Source organism: Rattus norvegicus, chromosome 4, assembly GCF_036323735.1.
Source record: "Rattus norvegicus strain BN/NHsdMcwi chromosome 4, GRCr8, whole genome shotgun sequence".
Taxonomy (NCBI): domain Eukaryota; kingdom Metazoa; phylum Chordata; class Mammalia; order Rodentia; family Muridae; genus Rattus; species Rattus norvegicus.
The window spans coordinates 43,905,175-43,932,768 of NC_086022.1; the positions used below are offsets into that span (position 1 = coordinate 43,905,175).

The 27,594-nt window shown below is 35.9% G+C and overlaps 1 protein-coding gene across 3 annotated transcripts in view; it reads right to left on the reverse strand.

Annotated features, from left to right (window-relative positions):
- Positions 1-473: 473 nt before the first annotated feature.
- The window catches only part of Ppp1r3a (protein phosphatase 1, regulatory subunit 3A), a 40,589-nt gene continuing 13,468 nt past the window's right edge, over positions 474-27,594 (reverse strand). Inside the window, exons 2-4 of one of the 3 annotated variants that reach the window (NM_001109222.1) lie at positions 9,107-9,168; positions 8,887-9,011; positions 474-6,964 (exon numbers count right to left, since the gene is read on the reverse strand). In NM_001109222.1, coding sequence (NP_001102692.1) covers positions 4,652-6,964; positions 8,887-9,011; positions 9,107-9,168 — 2,500 coding nt within the window. In that variant the 3' untranslated portion in view covers positions 474-4,651. The remainder of the gene's footprint in view (positions 6,965-8,886; positions 9,012-9,106; positions 9,169-27,594) is intronic. The other 2 variants (XM_008762717.4, XM_063286475.1) reach the window with 2 other exon arrangements.

A 27,594-nucleotide genomic window follows, 5' to 3' on the forward strand; every position in this document is an offset into this window, starting at 1 on the left:
TATGCATTATTTTTACCCTCAAGTAAGGATAGTTTACTTATTTTCCATGAGATAAAATGACAGAAATATTTCTGTGTTTGAGGAAGAAAGTTTTAGCATGAAAAATAAGTGTTTTATAAGATTATTGTTAAGGGAAATGAGAAGAAACACCATTTTCCTCCTTCCATATCCCAAATCCAACACATCACTTAAAATGGTTTCTCCAAATTCCCTTTGCCTTTTTAATTTAATCTTCATGAAATTATTTATCAGCCCAGATATGATTTTAAAATATTTATTGTTTTAATTATATCTAAAAAAATAAAAAAGAAAAAGTTATTGTGACAAATACAGTACCCTGCAAACTAGACCATGTAAGGTGACCAGAAGAAAAAAATAAAAATCTGTGTTTCTTCTGTGGTCTTTTTGGGATAGCCAAGTGTCCAGTACAAGCAACAGGAAGGATAACACTGGCAGAAAAATGAAAAGAGAAAGATTTATGCACCATAAAAGGAGACTATGAAAAAAAGAATGGAAATTGAATTACATGTAGCAATTGTGTATCACTAGACAGGGAGAGTATGCAGAATGACCATCAAATCTATGCACTGTAATGTATATGTATAGGGCTAAGGGAACTAATTAAGAGAATCTTAGTTTACAAGGGAACTCAAGAAGGAAACAATGTGGAAAACTGAATGGTTTATACTAAGATAAAAAGAAACCTGTACAAATATCAACCCAGAGAAAAAATTTAATTAGATATCACAGGCTACTGTAAAATAAGGTCTTGGGGACACTACAGCCGAAACAAAATGATTCCATAATTCTTTACTGTTATTGACATCTTACTTTATTTTCTGGCAATTTATAAGCATTGCATATAGTAGAAAGTGACATGGGTAAAATTTTATTAATGCGTTGCACAATGTACTGTGTAATTTTTAAAAAAAAACAATGTCCTATGTATAATTTGCCACATATTCAAATGGTATAAAATGAAAATCTTGAACTTTTAAAATAGTTGTTTGTTTAATAAGGTTTTAGCAAACCACAATAGAACAATTTATTTCAAAGTACATGCACATTCCAAGCTAGGCTGGAAGCTTCATTAAAATCCAATTTATAATTTTAAAGTTTGAGTCCTGTAGTAGAAACAGTATATTGTTGATCAAATATGTTTCAAATGATGGAAATTAAGTTGTTCTGACAAGATTTTTATTATGAAATTTCCAAAGAAATATACAAAAGCAACCATGGTTAATCAAATGAATAACAGTAACCCTTTTAGCTGATCTCTTCAGAGATACACAACTGAGGAGGTGCCTGGCAAGGGACTAGTTAAGACAGGTTAACACCAAAAGGTGGTCCTTATTGGGAATTCCAGTTTCCAGAATCAATGGACACGTAAAAGAAAAGCCTGCTATCATAAAGCCGATAAGTAGATTCACCTTCTATATTGTCACTACTTCTCTTTTATTTGTTGGCTTTTTACTTTCTTTATATATAAAAGGGATTGTACTAAAGGAAACAGGCCTTGCACATGAAATAACATTCATCGCTGTAAAACAAAACATTTTAAAAGCTCTATGACTAGCACTGGATAGAGATAAAGTATTTATTTCCTCATATTTGGTCTGGTCTGGTAAAATGTTTTTTGCTTAACCAGAATACTGGTTTAAGATGAGGTATAAGAATGTCCTGTTTGACAAAATAGTGACAAATATTTTAATATAGATAGTTGTTGAAAAAATTACTATCCACATATTAGAGCTCCTCAAGTAAATATAAGCCAACATTGTTAAATGTTGAAGAGTGGATATAAACCACCTAGTCATCTTATTCTGATTGAGAATTTTATTGTGATATTGATAGCTCACAGAAGTCAGAAATCTTTAAAAGGCAGTTGTTTTGTACTCCTTAACATTGCTAAACTTCTCAATTATCTTTTAGAGGCTTGTGTCTAAGAGTGTGAACCCCAGAAAGATAGAAGATGACAATGATTAAATCGTATTTCTTATTTAAAATAAGAATGGCATATGTAAAGATTATTGTTGCTGTATTACCCTACTAAGCCTTCATTATGTTCATAGTCAATGTGTGGTGAGACAAGAAACTGGCAGGTATGCCTTAAAAAACATGGCCTTTACCAAGATGGCCCATAGCGGAGTCATCCTCGGCAGAGGCAACAAGTTCATCCTACCACTCTATCTGCTTACTCAGTGTAGAGATGTGACCAAAAGAGGCTGACAAGTTCAACCTCCTCCTTTAGCAGTCCTATCAAATGCCTCTGTGACTTTGTTTCAAGTCCTATAAGTAATGCTTGAAAAGCCAGTTCTATCCAGTGTTTCTTCTTTCCATCAAAGAAAGACACAACCAACGGGTGTTTAAAATCCTTTGAAGCTTGTTCCTGCTTTATTACAAATGCACGAGAACCTTTGGTGAGTTAATGTTACCAGAAATCAAATAGAAGAGGTAAAGGAAGTTACATTGATCATTTAAGGGAAGAATTCTCGTTCAGGCACCTGTGCTCATAAAATAATAGTGCCCTTTTCATTAAAAAGATAAGCTATATTGACTAGAACTCTTAAAACATAGAATAAAAAAAGCTCTAAGCCATAAAGAACTGGTGGAATGCTAACTTTAACGGCAACTTAACTTAGTCCTGACAACAGAATGTGAGAGCAACAATTTTAGAGATAATTTCTAAGGGCTGCTTAAAGAAATTCCACTTGTATGCTTCTCAAAAAGCAAATATTTAACCTACATTCTACTTCAGGATGTTTACATTGGGTCAACTAAAGCCAATGACTCACTTTCAAGGAGACTTGAGAGAAGCATGCAATTACAAGATTGAGAAATAATTGTGCACATAAAGAAACTTAAGCAAACCACTAGGTATTAAATGTTAAGCCATTTTAAATATTTTTATTTTCTTATAAATTCATACTTGAGAGATATATGAGATGACGTGTATTTTTATAGTTATTAGTAAATATAAATATCACATCGTTTTCAGTTGAAGTTTCCCTGAAAGAAATTTCCATGAAAGATGACCAATAGGCTCCCTCTCTCTAATACTTCTCATACTTCAAGCCAGTTAAAAATATATTATTTTGCTATATACAGGGATCCAAATATGCAGTGCATCGAAGGACCTCCATAGAATAGCATAGGGCTTTATGTATTAAAATTATTCAATGAAATTGCTGAAATAAATTCTGTATGAATCTTGACAGTTATTTCCACTAAAGTAAAAATGTACCTTTATTTCATACCTTTACCTATAATTATAGTAGCCAAAATCACTGCTCTACTCTATGTTCATTTCTTTCTCAGTATGCTTCCAACTAAACCTATTTTCCTGTTTATAATTTTGAGTATTCATCTCATATAATATAATCTCATATAATGAGTATCACCAAAGACAAGAAGTTTGTCCTGTAAATTCACCTTAAGATAGAATTCATCTCCTTACTATGATAAAATATGAATGACTAATCTAAAAGAAGAACTATTGGGAAGAGCAAACCATTTCAGTGTCTATTATATTATTACTTAAGGCCTTATATTCTATAGCAGTGCTTCTCAGCCTTCCTAATGTTGTAACACTTTAATAAAGTCCTTCATGTTGTGGTGACCCCAACCATAAATCTATTTTGTTTATGCTTCATAATTGTAATTTTGCTACTGTTGTGAATGGTAACATAAATATCTGATATGCAGGGAATCTGATAGGCAGCCTCCAAAGGGGTTGTAACCCACAGACTGAGCACACTACTCTACAGGTGTAAAGTCATCTTGAAACAATGATTACAGATTTTCATGTCTGGACAGCACTTAACATTAAAATTGTTCATTTGTGTTACAGTCTACCCATTCAACTAAAAAAAAAAAACCAAAAAAACAAACAAAACAAAAAGGCATTGCTTAAAACAGGCCACCCACAAAATTTTTAGAATTGCATGAAAATTTTATAATTATTATAGAAGTCTTGATTAAATTTGGTTTATGAATACCCTGACATCGTAGGTACAAAGAGATACAAGGGTATGCACGTGAAGTATAATGTGAGCGTGCATAATATATATTTCCAATTTAAGTTTTTTTTTTATATTGCAACATACATGGGTGTTTTCTTAAAGGTATAAGTAGAAATTTTAGCATTCGATCTATCAATATGGGTGATAAAAGTCACAGCGATAAATAAAAATTCCTTTGCTAATCCTAGGGGCTAAAAGAAAAAAAAATCCTCATGATTGTCTGTGTTTTATCCATTTTTTAAAAACGTAGGAGGAAAGTAGTGTCAGGGAAAAAATATCCAAAGCTTTACTGTGAAAGAAATGAATGCAGGAAATAGCGCTTTAAATAGTGAAGAGACGTGAAGCATTGCAACTTCACAGCCTGCTAAGGAGCAACAGCTGTACCTAATTCCAACTTGACGTGCTTCACATCTCATATTCATATAGGTATTTAATGATCCAAGCATAATGGTCCTATATAGAATAATTACTTATATGAAGGAGCAAACTTCATACGCATTCCTTTTTAAATGATCCTTCAAGAGAATAACTGCACGGACTCTTTGAACAATGGATAGTCTTTCCTGCCATTCCAAATGTTTGGGACTAAATAGCTTATCCTTCAAGAGAGACTAGCAACTGTGCCAAGCTCACTTTTTCTTGACAGACTCTCTTTGCCTCCCCCCTTCCCAGTACAACCAGTACAAGGAAAAAAGATAGAATGCCAAGCCTATCATTAGGTCATAGTAGTAGACAGTTGCAAGAAATATTAGAAACAAAAGGAAATAAGGTATTTTAGAGTTGATGGATATTGAAAGCAGAGACTCGCTGCCTTGAGCTTGGAGTTCCTGGGTAGGGACAGTAGCAGAAGCAGAACTCACTGATCCCTTGTCACCCAAATAACACTGTAACTGACCAGAACGCATTAACCCTTCATTTTCAGAACGTACTTCATCCAGATTCTCAAGAGGCTCGTTGATTGAAATCATCGGGTCTTGGGATTTTTCCAAACTACCTTCTTTTTGTTGGAGAATCGGACCCACTCCTTGCTCTCCTCCACTACCTGATTTTATTATTTCTGAACTTTTGAAAACAACTTCCGGTTTAGACGTGGCATGACCGAAGATCTCACTTTCTGGGTGACAATTATATTCTGATTTCGTAGGAACAGACTGGAGTGTTGTGTTAATAACTGCTTTCTGTTCACCATAAGAAGGTACTGGTTTTTTAGAGCAGCGTCTGTAAACTTGAGAGCTGTCCTGAGAAGCGCTGCCAGGGTCTGAGTTAAATGCAGAGTGAACAGCATTGAAGTCTGTTCTCCTTGATAATTCTTGAAGCAGCTCAAGATCTGCGTTTGCCGAGAGTATTGCTCTGTCTGTTGGTAACACTCCCAAATGTAAATCCAGTTTTGACGTAGCTTTTTGATTGCCTGTAATGACCTGTGAAGGTTCGTCTATAGATGTTACACTTCCAATTCCATGTTTCTCCTTGTCATATGTCTTCCTAGGAGAGCACGTAGATGTGGTTTTCTCCTTCTCCATTTCATCTACACGTACATTACAAATATCTAAATGTGACTCCCTTTCAAAATCATTGTCATGGATTACACCTGCTGTATCTCCATGACAAAGGGAATAATGTGAATCATCCTTCCGCCCTTCATGTGGATCAAACGCTGTTTCTTTTACCTCGATGGGCCTGTCATGTCGTGCTGTCTCTTGAGGTAGCTTAGCAATTATTGCTTTTCCTCTAGCAGACGCGCTTTCTGGAGTACTTTCTAATGTTGTCTTAATTATATAAGCTGCAACTGCTTGTGCTTTCTCAGTGATACCATGATCAGCTAGAGAAGACAGTTCACAGCATTCTGTTTCTTGGCACGTAAACAATTGCTCTGTAGAAGTAGCTTTCAGATTCCTACTGTTATCTCTTTTTCCCCACGTGTCTTTGTACTCTGCCTGTTCTTTGGTATGCTTGGTTATATTTGTTTCAGTCTCTCTTGTTTCTGGCTGGCTTTCCAGAACGTTCCAATTTTTTTTGTGCTGTGGGTTCATATTCCGATCTTCAGAATTACTAGAGTCGGATTTTTCCCTGTCAGCTTGAAAAAGATAACCATCAGTCAGGAGACTGAAATTCCTTGGAGAACCAAGATCAGTAGTTCTTCGTTCTAAATCGGTACCATTTCCGGCTTCTCTCCAATTCACGTTTGTATTTGTTGAAGGAGAGGGATCGACGGTTACCGCCCAGGTGTTAGTTGTGGTATCTTTGCTCAGTAGAGTGGTCAAGTCTTGGTTATTAGCATTAGCCCCTTCACCGCTTATTTTTGCACACCCCATTTGTCTCTCTTGGTTCTGGAATATTGATTGAAAATTCTTGCCTGGGTTTTCATTAACACCTAAGCATGTTTTCTTCTCCCTTTTATCATCCACTTTGTCGTACTCATCTTTGTAAGACGCATTTGATTCTCTCAAACTTGTGGATGCCTCTAAATAAGAATCTCCGTGTGAATATTTGTAATCTTTTATTCCAGTTTTCTTGATTCCTGCTTCATTATTCTCAAGACCACCTGCCCTTAGTTGATCAGAGGAAGAACACAATCTGCCACTCCCGTGGGCTGGGTTGGCATTATCGTCTACGTCTTCTTTGCTGCAGACTTTCAGTTGCATTAACTCATCAGAACTAGTATCTCCCAGTGGTGACCCTATCGCTCCCACATCCGAAATAATTTCCTCTGAAGGTGGATGACCATGCTCATTTCCTGGGGAATAATTTCTGCTGTGGTAGAAATCTCTCTTTAAAGAACTTTCTGCTGATAAACTCGGAGACAAAGGCCCTCTGCACAAGTCAGTGTGGATTTCATGGCGAGCTTGTTTCTTCTCTGACCCCTCAGCTTTATTTGTGGAGTTGACTGCATCTGTTGAAAATGTATTCTTTTCGTCATGGGAAGTTATTAACCGTTGGTTTATCTTGTGGAAAAAAAAACAGCAAAATTATGACAATATGATCTTTTTAAATATATGAGAAGTGAATTAGATTTGATTAGTTCAAGTAATTATATGGTAGATTCCCTTGACTCATTTCATTTGTGGGTTTCACCCAAATTCTGAAAGTTGAATGTTTGGGGCAAGATCTTTTTATGGCATGACTTAGGAATGAGATCAGTAAGAAAAGGGGCCCAAATTAATCACACTCCGTCTCTGCTTCCAAATATCACATTGTATTATTCAACCATTCTTGCTTGTCATTGCCCTTTTTCCTCACTTGGGATATACACATTGATAGCTCCATGCTAATCAATTAGAGAGCAGCTTCCTGGGTGCCCCTTGCCACATTTCTACGTGCTGTAGGTGCCCCCATTACAGTTTCTCTTATTAATATGTTTTCTGCAAAGCCTCTGCAAACTATTAATAGCAAAACGTCACTCAAAGAAAAGTGGGGGAGTTAATGTCTCTGCAAATTCTGTTTTAATGACCCTCTGCCAACTGGTACTCAAATGTATTTGAGCTCTTCAGTGATGCCAACTGTCAGGATTTAACAGTGAGATGCCTGTGTTTTTTTTTTCCTCCTCATAACTGACATTTGCATGATCTCAATAATTATATGCAAATCTTACGTCTTCCCCTTCTTCTCACATAAGGCTCATGTTACTTGTCAACCGCACAGCTGTCTTGTAAGCCAATGCCTGTGGCTTCCACAGATTTGGTTGTATTTCCATCTATTATGGAACTTCATTGTTTTATGCAGTCACGTCAGCATAGAGCAAATTAGCATCTAAATTACAGCTCCCTGTTCATTTATTGGGCGTACAATCCAGTAACTTCTAAACAAACTTTTATATTTGAGGCTGCTCATGGTAATGAGGTGTATTGGTGATGTATGTGATTTTTTTTCAAGGTCCTTTCATTATATTCTCTGGTTTGAAAAAAAAAAGAAAGAAAGGTGATGTTAACTTTCAGCTGGTGAGGATTCTCACAATGGGTGACAACTTTGTAGTGCCTTAACTTTGGAGCACAGTAAATTGCATACTTTAGTGGTACGGTTGCCATATCACTATTGCAGAGGTGAAATGTGGGGAAGGGGAGGTTGAGTTCTAGTTCTTTTCGGTTTCAGCATTGACACTTGAAGAGGCAAATGTCATTTTAATCTTAGATGATTATGAATCCATGTATCGCCACGCTAGGAGCGCCAACCAAATGCAAAGAAGAATAAATTACATCCTATGACTCATTTGCTTCTGCCTCTCACTGTTCCCTGAAAGTGGGAACTGAACCGTCTCCTCCAAATTTCAGAACAGATTTGATGTCTCACCAAGTGTGAATATTGTAGTAACAAAGTTTAGACTAAATTGTACAATGTTGAATTTGTTTCCTGTTTTCTAATTGTGTAGCACTGGCTATTTTCTTCTTCCTTCGCGATTAAATAGTTTACCATGTTCAGAAACTTTGGAATTCCTACTTGGACAGAAATAGTAAAGAAGAATGGGGTTAAATGTCAGCCTTACAGACTGCTTGGGTTAGATAGGACCTTTACTCTTCAACCCTCTTACTTTACAGATGAGTTTATGCTACGTGCACACCTGTCAACGACCATTAGAAGTGTGTGTCATGATGGTGCCCTAGCTTCTAATTCCCACAAACCATTACTCAGAGCCACTGGTAATGAGATAAGAAATTAATGTCATTAATTTACCACTGCGGAGAGCAGAAGCCACATACTGAAATCAAAGTGCCTTGTTGCTCAAGCTAGATGGAGTTGCAGGGACAGAATAAGCCATGGCTTCACATGTGCAAATTATATTAGCGGAAGCCATTGAGAGGCAGGCGTTGCAGCATCTTTGAAGCATAAATAGATTTGTCTTCTCTAATGCTGTGGCAACCTGAACACTTACCATCAAGTCTAATTCCTTTTCATTATGTTCATCATGCTTCTTGTCGATGTCTTTTACATGTTGATAATTGGCTCCCAAGTCATCCCTGTCCTCATGAGAACAAATAATGGTTGGGATGTAGGACTCTGAAAAGTTAATACAATTGGTTTTTAATTATAACACTTTTTATACTGCCGACGTTCAGAAAAATAGATTTTGTTTCATTTTAAATAAACATTACCTGTGAACTTCAAAGTCCCAAGCTTATTTTCTTCTGGTGTTAGCAATGGTTCTTCTTTACTGCTAAAATTTAGAAAAACATACGTTTGTTTTGAAATTACATCTTTTAAAATATCTTTACATGGTGGACAATTATCAGTAAGACAAATAGTTTGTATAACCTTTCATAATTTTGTATTACAAATCATGTAAGTAAACCTTCCATGGTGATAGAGTAATTAATTCTGATTTTATAAAAACTTAATCTATACAATGACATATTTTAAATGAGATTATGTTGTGTCTACTAAAACATAGCCAGAATAAAGCTATAAGCAAATGTGTGCTTTTCATTATATTTTATTTAACCTTTCATTGAGAGGATTTTTTTTTCTGGTATAAATGGCAAAGTTTTAAGAATTGACTTTCCATTGTTGTTATAAAATTGGTGTCTAACATTTAGGTAATTATGTTTGGTAGCCTGTTTATATTTCAATTGCATTGTTATGAAAGTAAATTTCTCTCTATAGAAAAGAGAAATAAGGTCAAACCAGATCACTAAAACTTGAAAGGTGCAAGATTTATGCCCAACAGTATCATGTGTGAATTGGCACTGACCAATTTTAAGATGGAGATTTCAGAGGCTCATATGTAAGTACCTACCTTATTTCTTCAAAATTCTTGAGGTTTCATTGCTTTTTGTTGTATGTATTGCCTTCTTATTAGAAATGATATGTACTTTCCCCTTTTAAATGTCAGTAGGCAGATTAATGAGGTCATTAAAACTGTATTAGTCTCCAACACTCAATATAAAAATATAACTAGTGAAATTTTCAATTTATGTACAATTACTCAAAAGTTAATTTATGTCTTGGTTTTCTTTTTAAGATTAATTTACATTTTACTATTATTATCAGGTACATCTGATGTGCATGGATGGGTTCCTGTGTAACGGCACAAATGTGATAGCACAGGACAAGGTTTTGGAAGCGATTATCTCCTTCCGAGTTTACATGGGTTCTGTGGATTGAGCTCAGATCACATAGCAAGCACTTCACCCCCTGTGTCCTCTCACTTTTCTTGACAGTCTTTTTTTCCACCCACCAGCCTCCTCTCCAGGGTCTTTCTTCATAGCACGCAGTTCTAGAACTCTCTATGTAAACTAGGCTGACCTTGAACTCATAGATATCCATCTGCTTCTGCCTCTGCCTCTGCCTCCCAAGTGCTGGGATTAAAGGCATGCACCATCATGTCCCACCCTTAATCCGTTTTTATTACAATGACTTTTTTCCCCAGTGAGTTTCTGCAACAACAACAAAACAAACAAAAAAATAAAGCAACAACAAAAAAGAGAAGAAATTTAAAAAGTGACATTTGCTGATAAACTTGTATAATTGAATCTAGGTTCTGAAAATTCCAGCATGGCTAATTTTATTTCTACAAACCATATGTACTTTTTAAGCTTTCCCCCTCCTGATTATGTAAGAAAGTAACTTAATTTTGTATGTATTTTTTATTGTTTCATTTTAACATTACTGAAAGCAACATTTCTGGGCATTACAATAAAACTAATATTCTATGTACATAAAAATTCTTAAACTATAGAGCTTGAAGTACAGAAATTGAATTAATCTATTACCAAGACTTATACCTATGCAATTATTTATCGCTTATGAAATTCACCTATAAAACAATAATTTTGCTATTTTGAGTATATAATATCTCGTTTAAGAACATGCAAGTCTGAAATGCAGCCACCCCATCTGGCTCTTACAAACTATTGTCCCCTTAAGCCAAGAACTCTGAGTCTTCGGGAAAGGTGTACGATATAAATAGCCTATTTAGGTCTGTAAACCCTGCAGCATCTTGTTCAGTACTTGGATCACTTGTAGGTCGCTGCACCCCCGCCCCAGGAAACTTCTCTGATGAGCTTTGATACACATAGTTTTTTTAGGTAATAGCAATACGTTATCAGTGGTTGAGAGACATTTAGAGAACTGTTTTATGGGTATAGCAGGACAACCACATGTATGAACTCACAGGAATCATATTATCATGTGTGACACCTGTGCAAACTCAAGCCAGACAAAACTCTAGCATAAAGGTGGCAGGTGGGCATGAAGTCCCACCTCCGGTTGCAAATTTATAGGCTTTTGAGAGCTGCTAGAAGAAGAGGCAGTATTGTAGATTTATTTAATGATATACTCTGTGGTAAAGCAACCACAATGCAGGAAAAGCCCTGTATCTAAGAGCAGTCAATCAACACAACACATTGGGCTCTTTATGTTGAGAGAGAGAGAGAGAGAGAAAGAGAGAGAGAGAGAGAGAGAATTGGGTAGGTAGAAGCTGGGCTTCCCCCTGGCCTCAGTGGGAGGGGAAGAGCCTAGCCTTGCATAAACTTGAAGTGCCAGCATGGGAAGATATCCAGAGGACCCCACTCACTCAGAGGAGAAGGTGAGATGGGATGTGAATAAGTAAAACAAAAATAAAATTAAAGAAAAGAGAATTGAGTGGGTGTAGAGGTGGGACTGGATCTGGGAGGAATTGGCATTTGATACAAGCAAAGCACATTGTATTCTAAAAGGATGGATTAAATATTCTTAAGAGGACATATAAACTATTAAAGAAACAATTGTTCCCAAATTTTATTTTTTCCTAAAACACTACTAAAATTTATTTGTAGAGTGAAATTATTTGCTACTAAAAAACATTTTTATTTACCAAAACATTATCAGTGAATTTTCTAATCAATTTTAATTGCTTCACTAAAAATGATTGTTTTGAAGGGACAAGAGTTTCATTTGTAAAAAACTCACCCTTGAGACAAATAATTAGTGATGAAACAACCTTATTATTATCGAGTGTCCTCAAAACATGGACATTCAGGAATATAAGGGAAAACTTTATATTCAAGGATATATGTAAGGATGAAAGCTCGATACTCAAGAAACAGAAACATTATAACACTATGCAGAACACATAGAGGACAAATCTTATAAACTCTGAATTTTTCTAAATGATATAACTACATAAACAAATATTAAAGAAATATACTATGATCATAGTTAGGGATGAAATATTATGAAGGTTGATGTATAGATTCAATGAATGGTAGTCAAAATGATAAAGCCGGTTTTCATAGAGTTTTGGTATGTGATTCTAAGGAGAAGAACAGATGATAATAATGACTCCATAGCTGTGAGAAATAGAGTAGGGGGAGGGGGAATCTGCTTCTTCTAATTTTAAGGGTTCCTTCCTATGCAAAGTGAACTTGAAAGACAAGTATCAGAAAAGCTGCAAACCAGCTGGGAAATAGAACTCAAAGAATAATGAGAAGATGCATCAAGGTCAAATCTAGCAAAGAGGGGAGATAAAAAGATAATAAAATGAAGACAGGGACATGACTCTATCTAGGGAAAATAATGACAATAGAACATATGCAAAATTCAGCTCCAGGTGAACAAATTATTAACATGACAAAAACTTGAAAATTCCTAGGAGAAAAATATATATGATTATACAGAGCAGGAAGAATCCATTAAATAATAAAAAATTATAATAAAATAAACTTTAGTTTTTCTCTTAAAATTTAAATATTTTAAAAACTATTATTTTTATTGTAAGTGCCTGTTTTAGAGCATGAATGTCTGTGAACTACTTGTACTCAATACCAATGAAAAACAGAAGCTTAAATCCCCTGGAACTGGAGTGATGTGATGGTGAGCTACTGTGTGGTACCATTCCCCCAGGACCTCTGTAAGAGCAGCAAGCTAGTGCTCCTAATCACTAAGTCATCTTTCTAGCCCTACTACTAAACTTTGAACTCTTTGTTCATTGAAGGATATGATAAAAGGTGTCCTGAAATGTTGTCTAGTGCTTAAGAGCACTTGTCATTCCTATGGAAGACCCAGGTTTAATTTCCAGCACCCATACAGTATAACTCATAACAATCAAGAACTCCTGTCCCAGGGGATCTAACACCATCATCTAACATATGAGGACACCGGGCAAGCTTCCAGAATACAGACATAAGTGAAGGCAATACACTCATGCACATATAATAAAACAAAATAAAACTGAAAAAGACTGTAAAATTTAAAAAAGATTAAACCTGGGGAGAAGAATCTTGTATTACATAAAAATCAACACAATTCAGAACCAGTATCTGAAGGAAATCTTGATTTTCAGGATTCTAGTCAGCATTTCTAAGGAAGTTTGGAAGGAAGAAATCAGCACATCTGAGAAATCAGATCATCACAGGTCTGGGTTTTTGCTGTTGTTATTGTTGTGGTCATTGTTGTTTTGTGTTTTGCATAGTCAATTCATCATTTACAATAGTTTTATGTTACTTATTAGAGCATGTGGTTTGCTCTTTGCAATATATTGTAGGATATGTGCAAACAAAATATCACTTTTAACCTTGAAGTAACATTTTACTTGACTAACTACATCTAAAGTGCTTACTTAAACCAATTTACAATTAAGAGTTTAATCAAGCAGGCTTACAATTAGAAAAATGAGGTGAACCCATGGGCAAGCACCAATCCCTGACACTATTAATGATACTCTGCTATGCTTGTAGACAGGAGCCTAGCATAACTGTACTCTGAGAGTTTGAGTGTGTCCTACTCCACACTGCAGCTGCTTAAAACAGATGCAGAGACCTACAGCCAAACATTGGATGGACAGAGCTCAGGTAGTCTTATGGAAGAGTTGTGGGAAGGATTTAGACACCCCAGTTGAGGACCCCTGAGAGGATAGAAACTCTACAGGAAGACCAATAGAATCAACCAACCTGTACCCTTGAAGGTCTAAGAAATTGAACCACCAACCAAAGAGTGTACAGGGGGTGGACCTAGGGCCCTACAAATAGCTGACTTGCAACTAGGTGGTCATTCCAGCCCTTCAACAACTGAAGCTGGGGTGGGGCAGGGGTTAGGGCAGAGGGGCCCGTCATTAAAGTTGTTGCCTGCCTGTGGATCCTGTGCTCGTTTTTGTGCTGCCTTGTCTAGCCTCAATGGGAGAAGATGTGCCTAGCCCCACAGAGACGTGATGTGCCATGGTTGGGGATAGTCTTGGTGGGTCAACAGTCCTTCAGAGGAGAAGGGTAAATGAATGGGAAGAGGGACTAGAAAAAGAGAAAGAAAATAGATGAAGACTATTGGTTATGGACAACAGGATCCACCTCCTTCACTATATCTGACTATAACATAAGTAAAGCCATCTTTTTACTATCTCTCAGATCCCTATTGTGTTCTCAAGAACTGTTTTCTTTTCTTTCTTTTTTTCTTTCCCCCTTTTTTTTGGCGATCCTGGTGATTGACACACTGCCTGATGCAGTCTAATAGCAAAGACGTGCTGTTGAATAAATGCACAGCCCTTTTTCTAGCTTCTCTTTTTCTTTCTATCTCTTGCCAGCATTTTAATGATGCCATCTCTTCTTTACACAAAATTTAATCAAAGAAAAGCAGCAAATGATCATCTGTATATATTCTAAGGCTTAAATTATTATCTCTTCCCAAGTTTAGAATTTTGGGGGTCAAATGATTGAACGTAGTTGTTTTAATTTAGATTTTTAAAATTAATTTTAAAAATGTGTTAAAGAGAATCTAGGTTCTTTGAAACAATATTTCATTCTCATAAACAGAGTTATATGGGATAGTTACCCATATTATTTAATGTGGAAGGACCGTTCATTCTTCTACAGATAGTTTGAATATGTACCATTAACTATAACAAATATTGAAAAATATAACATTAGCAATATCTAGATATTTACTCCAAGCAAACAATGAAATAATGACAGGAATAGATAAATCAATAAAGCATAATAGTTACAATGAATTAAACATATTACAATAAATAATGAGATAAGATGGCTACTGCCTTAGAGATGAAAGATCATTAAAATGAGGAAACTTGGAGACAATTCGCAGATTCATTCTGAATTTACTAATTGAGAAGTAAGAAGTTTCTGATTTCAAAGTAATCAAAAAATTGTAAGTAACAAGTATAAACTATAAATGGCACGAAACAGGATATGTCCAAGAGCAATAAGACTCTCAGAAGGTTTGAATTGTTTATCGAGGTAGAAAATCAAAAATGAAACTGGAGTTAGTTTAAAGCAGACTGTGAGAAGGATTACTGTATGTTTTTGATTACTTGGGTTGTTCTTGTTTTAACTAATGGATGTCTGATAGTAAATGAGAGAAACAGGATGAGTTCATTCAACTTCTTAGCAAGTTTTAACTAATCTAAATAGGATTTAGATCTATAAGGGACCTAATACTAAGGTGATATCATCCTATAATCTTGAGAAAGAGACAGAGACAAACAGAGACAGAGAGACAAAAACAAAGACACAGACACAGAGACACAGAGAATGAATCAGCTCTACAATGTTGGCACAGTTATCAAAAAGTAACTAGTGGTAAAGTTAGATATCCTATTGGCCTGGTCTCTAAACCAGAATTCTTCTGAGATCAATAGCTTTGGAAAGAACACTAATTCTTCCATACCAATATGTTTTTCTGTTACTAAACTTGTACTTAGCTTGTACTTGAACTAATATTGTGAATTCAAGCCAGATACACAGTATCTCAATACTTTGTTTTCCTCCACATCATCACTTAGTCCTTTAGAGTAATTACTTTGTATACTTTCTAATAGATGGAGCTGATAATACTTTTTATCATCAATACTGTTACTATTAATGATGTGCCATGCACACTGTACATACTATAGAATAGCAGCTGACTCCTATCTCCATTTTAACTCGAACTTGGCTGTTTTTAATATCTACCACATTTTCTCATTAATTCACAAGCTACTTAAAGGAAAGAAAACTTCCATACCTTGGTTTACACTCTCTTAAACTTTAAAATAGTCTCTTATCATAATCCCACAGTATAAGAAAGCTTAGCAGACATTTGAAACAAGCCATCGTTTTTGAAACACAGCCTCTCAAAAGTGGCCTGCCTGGATGCCTATTCCCACCTTCCCTTAAAACACAATTTACTCAATGTAAGACTTAATAATTCTAGACATTTGGGTGTTGTCCTACCATTCCTGGGTTATGGTTCATTTCATCACTGTTGAATGTAGCAGTTTTAGGATAATTAATAATAGTTTTTCCTAAATTCCTATAATGTCAGGGTGCTAAAAATCTCATATATGGCCCATAATTTATTGGAGAAACTTCTCAAAGACTAGTTCAACAAAATCATAGTCTGGTATGGTAGATGTCATCAACCCATCAGGGTGAGCGGCAGAATGAGGGTGTCAGGAGCAAAATGTAACTATTCAGACAGTGTTTAAAATGTTGACTGTAACAAAGTACCATTTCGAAAAGAGTCATAGGTATTGAATTTAATGTTCGCTAATATTGACCCAGAGCACACACAACTGTCTATAAAGGGTCAGCTTTTAAATGTTTGTTCATCACCTCTCATTTTATGCTAAAAAACAGTAATTAAGATATTCTACATCATTTGTGTTTCAAGCTGTGGTCTTATTTATGTCCCTTATGAACATCTTCTACGAGATTTTTTTCTTTTCTTTCCTCAAAACATGATGTCTTCGTGTATCCCAGTGCCATAACCTTAAAATTATTGATCCTGTTGCCAACCTTCAAAATACTTAGATTGTTAGTACAAGCTATCACCCAAAGAACACAGTATTTAGAGAAGAATATTAGAATATTAATGCTGGCTCTGCGCTTTCATTGTTGTTGTTTTGGTTTGGTTTGGTTTTGCTTTGTTTTTATCTACTAAGTCTTCAGATTAACACCTGACATGATGTCCTCTTTCTATATTTTTCTTTTTCCTTTTTTTTTTTTGCTTGCTGCTTTTCATCTTCTCTTTTCTTGTTTGTTTTAAGACAGAAAGAGAATGAGAAAGAGAAAGAACATGAAGTTCGGTAGGTAGCTCTGAGAGGAGTTTGAGGAAGAAAAATAATATGATAAAATATATTGTATGTGAAAAATTTTAAATAAAATAATAGAAGTAGTTGTTACCTTGAAATTGTAATGTAACCTGTTCAAACAAAACTACAGGGCTTTTAATTCTCCACTGTGTAGTGTGGAATCACTTATTTACTACTATGTTATGCATGTCAAGTAGAACTTTATGATAATTTAAACTTTGCTAATATCTACCATAAGTTAAGATAAACAAGGGTATTAGAACCTAACACAAAAACTAATTTCATAAAAATTTAAAATATAATGAAAAGTCAAGAATAATAAAGCACAAGCTGGCTGAATAAATTAAATGAACTGCTCAAGCTTAGAAGAGAATAAGATCATAGAGAACATTGAGTTATTTGTCTGTTTTAGAGAAAGTAGAATTACTGTTGAATAACTCCTAGCCAGCTACAACACTATGCAATTTGTTCCAATCAGCTTAATTTTCTTGTTTTTCATCTCTTTCAAAGGTTTTAATTAATTGTGTACATGCACATGTGCATGCATGTGCGTTTGAGTATGTGTGTGTCTGTGTCTGTGTCTGTGTGTGTCTGTGTGTTTACATATTGTGTCTGTAAAGAGATCAGAAGGAACCTACATGTGTTAGCTGTGGATCATTGAACTTAGGTTGTCAGCCTGGGTGGCAGATTGCTGCCAAGTTTTTACCTGATAAACCATCTCTCTTGGTTTTTAATCCTATTGAGACCCTGAAACTATATTCTGAAATATACTGTTTCAATTTACATTATTAGAACATTTTGTTTCACCTTGATACTTCAATTCAAAAACCAATGATGCTTTGTCTTTTTGTGAAGAATAGTTTCAATAACAAACAAAGAAGCAACTAAAAGTCACCCTTTCATGGAGAAATTCTTGGTAGGTTATTGTTATTTGTTTGTTTTCTCAAAGAACCTTCATTAGTTTGTAGCAAGAAAAATTACAAGTCTGAATGTGTCTGGTCATGTCCACGTGGCAGGTGCTGTTTTGTCTAGCTCCTCTCCACAGCAGAAAGGACATCTTACATTTTACTATTCTGTCATGGACTCAAGCATCACACATATTGACAGAAGTGATGTGCACTTCTCAAGGCACTGACTGAGGAGGGTCTAGTACATCATTAAGTAGAATCTTGGAAGTTGAGATGTGGACTAAAAAAACATTGTAGGTTTCTTGGGAATGTGATGTAATTACAAGCAGAATTCATGAATTTTAAGTGGAAGAAGACTATAGATAAACCTGGCTTAAGGGACTTCTCTGCTACCACCTGCCAATTATATTTTATGGCGAGAAATGTAAATGTCTTTAGGTGATGGGTCCTGAACAACTGAAGAATGTATATCAGCAAGTTGTCTGGGGAAAAAAACTCTCAAACTTACTGCCCTAAGGTCTTTACTTTATCTAAGTTCTTAAAGGACATAATTACACCCATGACACAGGTAGATGTCAGGAAACTAGTGACTGTCCAGCTGAAACCCTTGCTGTCTCCAAAGTTCGATTGCTCATTCTTCAAAATCTCCCACAATCTAATTCCTAAGAGATAACAACTGCCTCTGTCTTTCAAAAGTATTTTTGGAATTTTAATATGTATGTTTTCCCAAAATTAATACATTCCAACTAAAACTCCCTTCATACTTTTTTATCATTTTTTTTTGTTCTACAAAAAAACAGATTTCAGCAGAGTTAAAGCTGAATGAGCTTTATATGTCAGGACGCATATTAAAAAGCCTCTCTAAATATGTAGTTTTCCCAATAAAATCTATAGTGTTCACAGTTATCATGTAAGTTATTTGGTTGGTTATGTACATTGGTTTGGGGACTAAGAATTGTCTCAGTGGGCAAAGCACTGAATATGGGCTGTGAGTTCAGATGTTTAACACAAATATACAAAATCCAGTGTAATGGGCCCTGATATCCCAGATCTGATAAAGCAGAGACATGAGGAATGCAGTTCTCGCAAGCTAGTCAATCTAACCCACTGGTGAGATCCAGGTCTAATGAGAGATCCTATCTCAAAAGTAAAATGAAGAGGACCTCAAAAAGGACACCTGATGACTTCTGTCCTCTACTCTTTTTTTTTCTTTTCTTTTTTTTTCGGAGCTGGGGACTGAACCCAGGGCCCTGTGCTTGTTAGGCAAGTGCTCTACCACTGAGCTAAATCCCCAACCCGTGTCCTCTACTCTTATGCACCTGCTCATTCTCTCTACTATCTTGACTATGGGATACTATATATTGAAAAAATACATTTATATATTATATTTATACATAGTTATAATATTTGTAATACACATATATATGGTTCAAGAAACCATATATATACATATATATATATGTTTATATGTATATGTGTGTATATGGTATAGGTATATATGTGTGTGTGTGTGTGTGTATATATATATATATATATATATGATGAAATTTATTAGAGTTGCTTACACGCTTAGGTCCACTTAGTTTAATGACTCTCTACCAAGGGAAAGGCCAAGATTCCAGTAGTAGTTCAGTCCACTAGGTTGGGAGTCTCAGCTGGTCTTCAGTATGTACTAGAATCTTGACGAGGTGGGCATTAATACTAATGAAAGAATGGGCTTGCTGCAAAGATGGGCACACAAAGACGGAGGTTTTGTCTTCCATTCATTTCACATGGACTGCCACCAGAAGGTGTGGCTCATATTAAAGGTACACCCTTTCACCTCAAAGATCTGTATGAAAGGCAGATCCTTTCACATTCAAAGATCTAGACTAAAAGTGGGTCTTCCCACATCAAATGATTAAAGAAAAAAATCCCCCTACAGTTGTGCCTAGCCATTTTGCATTTAGCTAATTCCATATGTGGACAACCAAGAATACTTAGGGTTCTGTATGAGGTCAGAGTAGTGACCTGGTACAACTCACCTGAAATGCTGAGGTCCTTCATTCCCCAACATTCTGATGTCCGTTCTCTTTCAGGTTGTTTATCTTAGTCTATTTAATAAGGAACAAAATACTAAAATTTCCCAGCTTTTCTCTCAATCTTGGATTCTGACAAAGAATTTCAAACATGTATCACTATTTCTCTTGCCTACAGTAAGCCAAGTAAAATAGTTCATTATTCAACAAAAGTATTAGTAGAGCAACTCTTCATTGTTTTTATTTACTTATGTGTTTATAATGTGTAAGGACATTGTTCTTGCATGTATAACTTGCATGGATAAGAGAACCTTTCTCTATAAAGAGGTGCTAATACATTTAAGAAAATACTGGTTGTCCTTCACTCCTATGCACATGCTTTCTTCTCTCCTCCCTCTCCTCCCTCTACTCCCACTCCTCTCTCTCTCCTATCTCTCCTCTCTCTCTTCTCCTCTCTCTCCTCTCTCTCTTATCTCCTATCACCTTTCTTCTCTTACTCTTCCCACCTCTCTCTCTTTATTCTCTCTTCTCCTTTTACTGATGCCTTTGGAAGCAAAGCTAGAAGAGGGTTTCAGATCTTAAAGTAATGGCCTGTCCTTAGCTGTTATGATAATGTTGGGAATTGAACGAGAGTTTTCTGGAAATATAGCTGATATTCCTAACTTCTTATCCATCTCTCCAACCACTCCAATTCCTCAGTATATTACAGTACATCATAGACTCCATGTTTGTTTTAAAGAATCAACAAATTTTTTAATATAATAATTATAATTAATTAGATAAAGTGTCCCAAGACATTTTAAGATACTAGGAATCTTGCTGTTGAACTTTTATTTAAAGTTTATTTAAAGTTATGAAGTCATTCTTTCAGATCATGAGATATTCAGCCTATTACTAAATCAACTATTTCTAGAATTTTCTATATATTTTAAAATTATTTTTACTATTAATTATTGTTTCAGTTTAAATAAATGTTTCATAGCTTGTATGTTATAGTCTTCTGGAATTTAATTCCATATTCCAGTCATTTCATTTTAAAATCATACTTTCAAACTAATTCTTCTACTAGTACTAAACACATCAAAGATTAGTGTATCAAGACAGTCAGGAACTGAGTAAATTAGACAAGATGGTTCATATTAAAATCCAAATAAGTGCTCCCTTATCAAACTAGTTTTGTTTTCAACTGCATTTAGAAACTTTTTTTAGGCAGTCCGGGTTAGTCTTAAGGCACCATTTCTAAATTTAATGCTTTTGTGAACTTAAGTCACACATTAAAATTATCTTAATGGGCCTTTTTGTCAATTCTTCACAATAGTATTACAAAAGGAAGGGAAGAAAAGATACATTTAAAAAGCAAATGTAAAAGAACTCAATGGGAACCTATTTAGGCTACCTGTTGATGAGCCTGTTAGAGAGTCATTAATATGTGGATCATTGACATGATAGACCATAATGACTCCTCCAGGGACATATCAGTCTATTGTGTCAGAAACTAGTTAGGGATTCATTAATGTGAAGGCTCCTGACTTCTTAATATGCAAATCATCGATGCAAAGCAATGAAGCATACCTCTCAAATGTCCATGTTTTGTGTTACATTTTTTTTTACCATCCCCTCACCCACACCTTCTGTGAACTACTTTTTTCCCTTCAATCTTCTGTGTCAGATTTCTTCACAAAAGAATCTGTGCTTATGTGAGATTACCAGTTCCTATTCAAACACCTCCTCCTCTTTGCCCCCTCTTCTTTGATTTAAGCCAGGTTGAAATGTACAAACCACTTGAAGCATTTTGACTAAATCAGTCAAAGTTTAGTATAAAATATGATTTTATATTTTTTCCAGTGTCTAATTGGTTTTTGACTTACAACATAGCAAAGTGGAGAAAGCACTCAAAAAAAAAAAAAAAGCAGCCTTCTAAAATGAAACCAACCATTGCATAATTTGTAGTGGAAGTGGATGGAGCAAGTAGTGTGGACTCGGTTAAGAACAAGAGATCAGAGCAGACAAAAGCTCAATGAAGTGTGTAAGAAAGCAGGCACTAGGAGCTCAATCAAGAGTAAGTATCCAAGCTAATATGCTAAACTTAACAAGTAAATGAATACATAGCACACAGTGTCCAGCCACAGCAAGCAAACCATGAATGGTATTATTGGTTTGGAATTTTACATATATGCCAATAGAGTAAAATTACTACCTATATTCCAACAGTATCTAAAATTATATCAGTCTTTGAACAAATATTTGTTTACAACGGGCATCAAGGACATAGTTCTACATTAACATTCTCTTTGAACCTATGGGAAAGTCTCGGGCTAGCCTTTGTAGCTTTTCACGTGCTTTTCATCTGAGATCTTATATTCTGCCTTTCTTCACTTTCTGCTAATTCAAAGTACAATGCAATCTTGTAAAACAGAAAAGAATGTGGATTTTTAATATGTGGAAGGGAAGCAATATACTTTGCTTCTATTTTCTGCAAAATTTCAGGGGACAGACTGTTAGTTTTCAATTGGTAAACTCCACATGCTATACCCTCTTATGATGTGTCCACAGAAGTCTTCGGTAATCTATCATAAAATATGTATCATGATACTAAATTAGTCATACAAAATTAAATTAGGTTCTCACTACCTTGAATAGATTTTTACATCAGTTTTATTTTATTCAAGCTGTTTACCAGAAAATAATATTATTTTAATGTAACTAATGTTTATTAGAGTTATTATCACTGCAGCAAATTATACTTCATATCCTGGATGGCATTCCAATACTAAACGCCATTTCATTAAATGCCAGAAAACACCTATTTCTTTTCTTGTTTAGGTCCCAGACTGGAGAATAGAAATGCAGATTTAGAATTTATGTATCTGGACATGTAAACTTAAGAGAGGAAATTCAAGGAGAGGACAAATCGGACACTATTGCATTGTCTGTATTACAGGAGGCTTTAGAGTGATCCTCACAGGATGGAGTTGATCCTGTGAAGATAGATCACCAGCTGAAAGCTTTGGGTTCCACTCTGTACAGAGTGGTTTTCATTATGAAGAAAACTTAAGAAAATGAAATAAAGAAAGCTGAGTCAGAGTATGGTTTGAAATCTTCAAAATAGCAATATGTTGCTTAAGAAATAAGATATAAATGCTACAGAAACACATGTGAAATTGTTCTTTTTCGGTGAAAGAGGCAAGTTTCCACGAGATGGAGTTGCGTCAATAAAGATGTCACCTACATACTTTGAGTAGTGCAGTCCAGAATGTGCAGTCATCCTTGTAACTAAGTCTATGGGTGGTTTTTAAAAGAACTTAATACTAATATTGAATGTTCTTAATAATGCTACATAAAATTAGAAATGCATTTGTTACAAGAAAATTTAGCACATGCTGGACAGTAGTCTTGAAATTGAACCACCAGGCAGACATGGAACTGATTATGTCTTCATAAAGTTTCAAATCTAATGAAAGACAAACCCAAACTGGCATTTCCAAAATCCCTTTCAGGGATGGGCAAGATTTCCTCAAGTCAGAGTGCTTACTATGAGAGCATGTGGACCCACATTAAAATCTCTACTGTATATGATTCTGGCTTTGTCTGCACACCTGTAGTAACCCTGGTATTGTGAAAAGGGCAACAGGACTACAAAGGCTTGCTGGCTGCCTCCCTAGTTCTAGGTTCAGTGAAAGACCCCGTGTCAAGGGAATGAGGCAGAGAGTGTGCTAAGATAATGCATCTCAGGCCCTCCCTAGGATTCCACATGTACACACAATGATACACAACACACAGACTTCCTATGTGCAAGAAGAATGCATGCTTGCACAACTGCATACCTGCACATCTACACACACACACACACACACACACACACACACACACACACACACACACACACCAAAGCATAAAAATAACTGCTAAAAAATTTGTAATTTCAGTAAGTGCAGTAGCTAGGAGGAAAGGTTTTACTAGGGAGGAAACATTTCATCTGAGATCCCTAGGTTACTGTGATGATGCAAGAATATGCCACTCAAACATAGTCCATGCATTGAAAGCACAGGAAGCAGATTGTGGGGAAGATTTTATTGGTCTCCTCTACTTAGATAAATAATATCAATATAGTATATAACAGATCAAGGGTACAGATTGGGATGATCCTACATTCCCTAAAAGCCCTCCCTGAAAAAGACTAGGACTGCCAATGGAGCTTCCTGGTTTTTGAAGCATAGACTAGTTCCCATGATCACGTTCTTCAGAAAGGATGTGTGACTGCAAATCCTTCCCCTCATGGATTGCACCGCCATTCTTGTCACATAAAATTGGTCAAAGAAATGAAGGTTATTTAACACTATAGAAAGGCAAGATTCCAGATCCATTACTATCAACTGAAGATATAGCGTAATCGGAACTTACATAATTGACACTGCTGACTGCACATTTCTGACTGCTCAGACAACTTTTAGCATCTCACTAGCTTTATTCTCTAAACAGAACTTAGTTCATAGTTTCCCTCTTACCAAGGTGTCCTACTATCGGCCTTTAACTCTTCAGTGTCTTTAAGATGAAAAACAGTCCTTAGATGTTCCCTTTATCATTATGGATCAAGTAGGCTTCATACCAGGGATGCAGGGATGGTTCAATATATGGAAATCTATCAATATAATGCACTATATAAACAAACTCAAATTAAAAAAAACACACATGATCATCTCATTAGATCCTGAGAAAGCATTTGACAAAATTCAACATGCCTTCATCCTAAAAGTCTTGGAAAGATCAGGAATTCAAGACCCATACTTAAACATAGTAAAAGCAATATACAGCAAACCAGTAGCCAACATCAAGTTAAATGGAGAGAAACTTGAAACAATCCCACTAAAATCAGGGACTAGACAAGGCTGTCCACTTTCTCCCTACCTACTCAATATAGGACTCGAAGTCCTAGCCAGAGCAATCAGATAAGAAAAGGAGATCAAAGGGATACACATTGGAAAGGAAGAAGTCAAAATATCGGGCTAGGGATTTAGCTCAGTGGTAGAGCGCTTACCTAGGAAGCGCAAGGCCCTGGGTTCGGTCCCCAGCTCCGAAAAAAAAATATCACTGTTTGCAGATGGTATGACAGTATACTTAAGTGACCCCCAAAAATTCCACCAGAGAACTTCTAAACATGATAAACAACTTCAGCAAAGTGGCTGGATATAAAATTAACTCAGTCAAATTAGTAGTCTTCTACTCAAGGGACAAACAGGCTGAGAAAGAAATTAATGAAATAACACCTTTCACAATAGTCCTTAGTAATATAAAATACCTTGGTGTGACTCTAACCAAGCAAGGGAAAGATCTGTAATGCAAGAACTTCAAGTCTCTGAAGAAAGATATTTAAGAAGATCTCAGAAGATGAAAAGATCTACCATGCTCATGAATTGGCAGAATTAATATTGTAAAAATGGCCATTTTGTCAAAAGCAATCTGTAGATTTAATCCAATTCTCATCAAAATTCCAACTTAAATTTTCATAGAGTTGAAAAGAGAAATTTGTAAAATTCATTTGGAATAAGAAAGAAAACCAGTATAGTGAAAACTATTCTCAACAATAAAAGAACTTCTCGGGAAACCACCATCCCTGACCTCAAGCAGAATTACAGAGCAATAGTGATAAAAACTGTATGGTATGGGTAAAGAGACAGGCAGGTAGCCCAATGGAATAGAATTGAAGACCCAGAAATGAACCCACACCTATGGTCACTTGATCTTTAACAAAGGAGCTAAAGATATGCAGTGGAAACAAAGATAGCATTTTCAACAAATGGTGCTGGTTCAACTGGAGGTCAGCATGTAGAAGAATGCAAATCGACCCATTCTTATCACCCTGTACAAAGCTTAAGTCCAAGTGGATCAAGGACCTCCACATAAAACCAGATACACTCAAACTAATAGAAGAAAAAGTGGGGAAGCATCTGGAACACATGAGCACTGGGGAAAGTTTCCTGAACCAAACACCAATGGCTTATGCTCTAAGATCAAGAATCGACAAATGGGATCTCATAAAACTGCAAAGCTTCTGTAAGGCAAAGGACACTGTCATTAGGAGAAAATGGCAACCAACAGATTGGAAAAAGATCTTTATCAATCCTTCATCCTATAGAGGACTAATATCCAATATATACAAAGAAATTAAGAAGTTAGACTCTAGAGAATCAAATAACCCTATTAAAAATGGGGTACAGAACTAAACAAAAAATCCTCAGTTGAGAAATATCAAATGGCTGAGAAGCACCTAAAGAAATGTTTAACATCCTTAGTCATCAGGGAAATGCAAATCAAAAAAAATAACCTGAGATTCCATTTCACACCAGTCAGAATGACTAAGATAAAAACTCAAGTGACAACAGATGGTGTCGGGGATTTGGAAAAAAAGGAAAACTCCTCCATTGTTGGTGGGATTGTATGCTAGTAAAACCACTCCAGAAATCAGTCTGGAGGTTCCTCAGAAAATTGGACATTGCACTACCTAAGCTCCCAGCTACACCACTCCTGGGCATATACCCAAATGATGCTCAAACATGTAACAAAGCTACATGCTCCACTATGTTTATAGCAGTTTTATTTATAATAGCCAGAAGCTGGAAAGAACCCAGATGTCCCTCAACAGAAGAATGGATACAGAAAATGTGGTACTTCTACACAGTGTACTACTACTCAGCTATTAAAAACAATGATTTCATGAAATTCTTAGGCAAATGGATGGAACTGGAAAATATTCTGAGTGACAATGACATAACCAATCACAAAAAAAATACAAATGGTATGCACTCACTGTTAAGTAGATATTAGCCACAAAGGTCAGATTACCCAATATACAATCCACAGATCACATAAAGCTCAAGGAGAACGATAACCAAAGTTCAGATTCCTCAGTACTTAGAAGGAGGAACAAAAATATTTATAGGAGGAAATACAAAGACAAAGTTTGGAGCAGAGACTGAAGGAAAAAGGACATCCAGAGACTGCCCCACCTGGGAATCCAGACCATATACAGTCACCAAACCCAGTCACTATTGCTGATGCGAAGAGGTGCATGCTGACAGGAGCCTGATATAGCTGTCTCCTGAGAGGCTCTGCCAGAGAATGACAAATGCAGAGGCAGACTCTTGCAGCTAACCATTTAACTGAGAACCAGGTCCCTGTTGGAGGATTTAGAGAAAGTATTGGAGGAGCAGAAGGGATTTGCAACCCCATAAGAACAACACCAACCAACCAGAGCTACCAGGGTCTAAACCACCATCTACAGAGTACACATGGACAGATCCATGGCTCCAACTGCATATGTAGCAGAGAATGGCCTTGTTGGACATCAATGGGAGGAGACGCTCTTGGTCCTGCCAAGATTGGATGCCCCAGTGTAGGGGAATGTCGGGGTGGGGAGGCAGGGAGCTGTAAGTGGATGGAGGAACACCCTCATAGAAGCAGGGGTAAGGGAAATGGGAAAGGGATTGGACGGGAAACCAGGAAAAGGGATAACATTTGAAATGTAAATTTGAAATAGCCAATATAAAAAATAAACTTAAAGAACATTAAAAAAAAGAAGTTTATTTCTAAATTGACATTTACTTCACCATGCTACATAGTGCTCCATTGTTCCTGAAAGGAAATATGCTCTTTTCTCCAACACA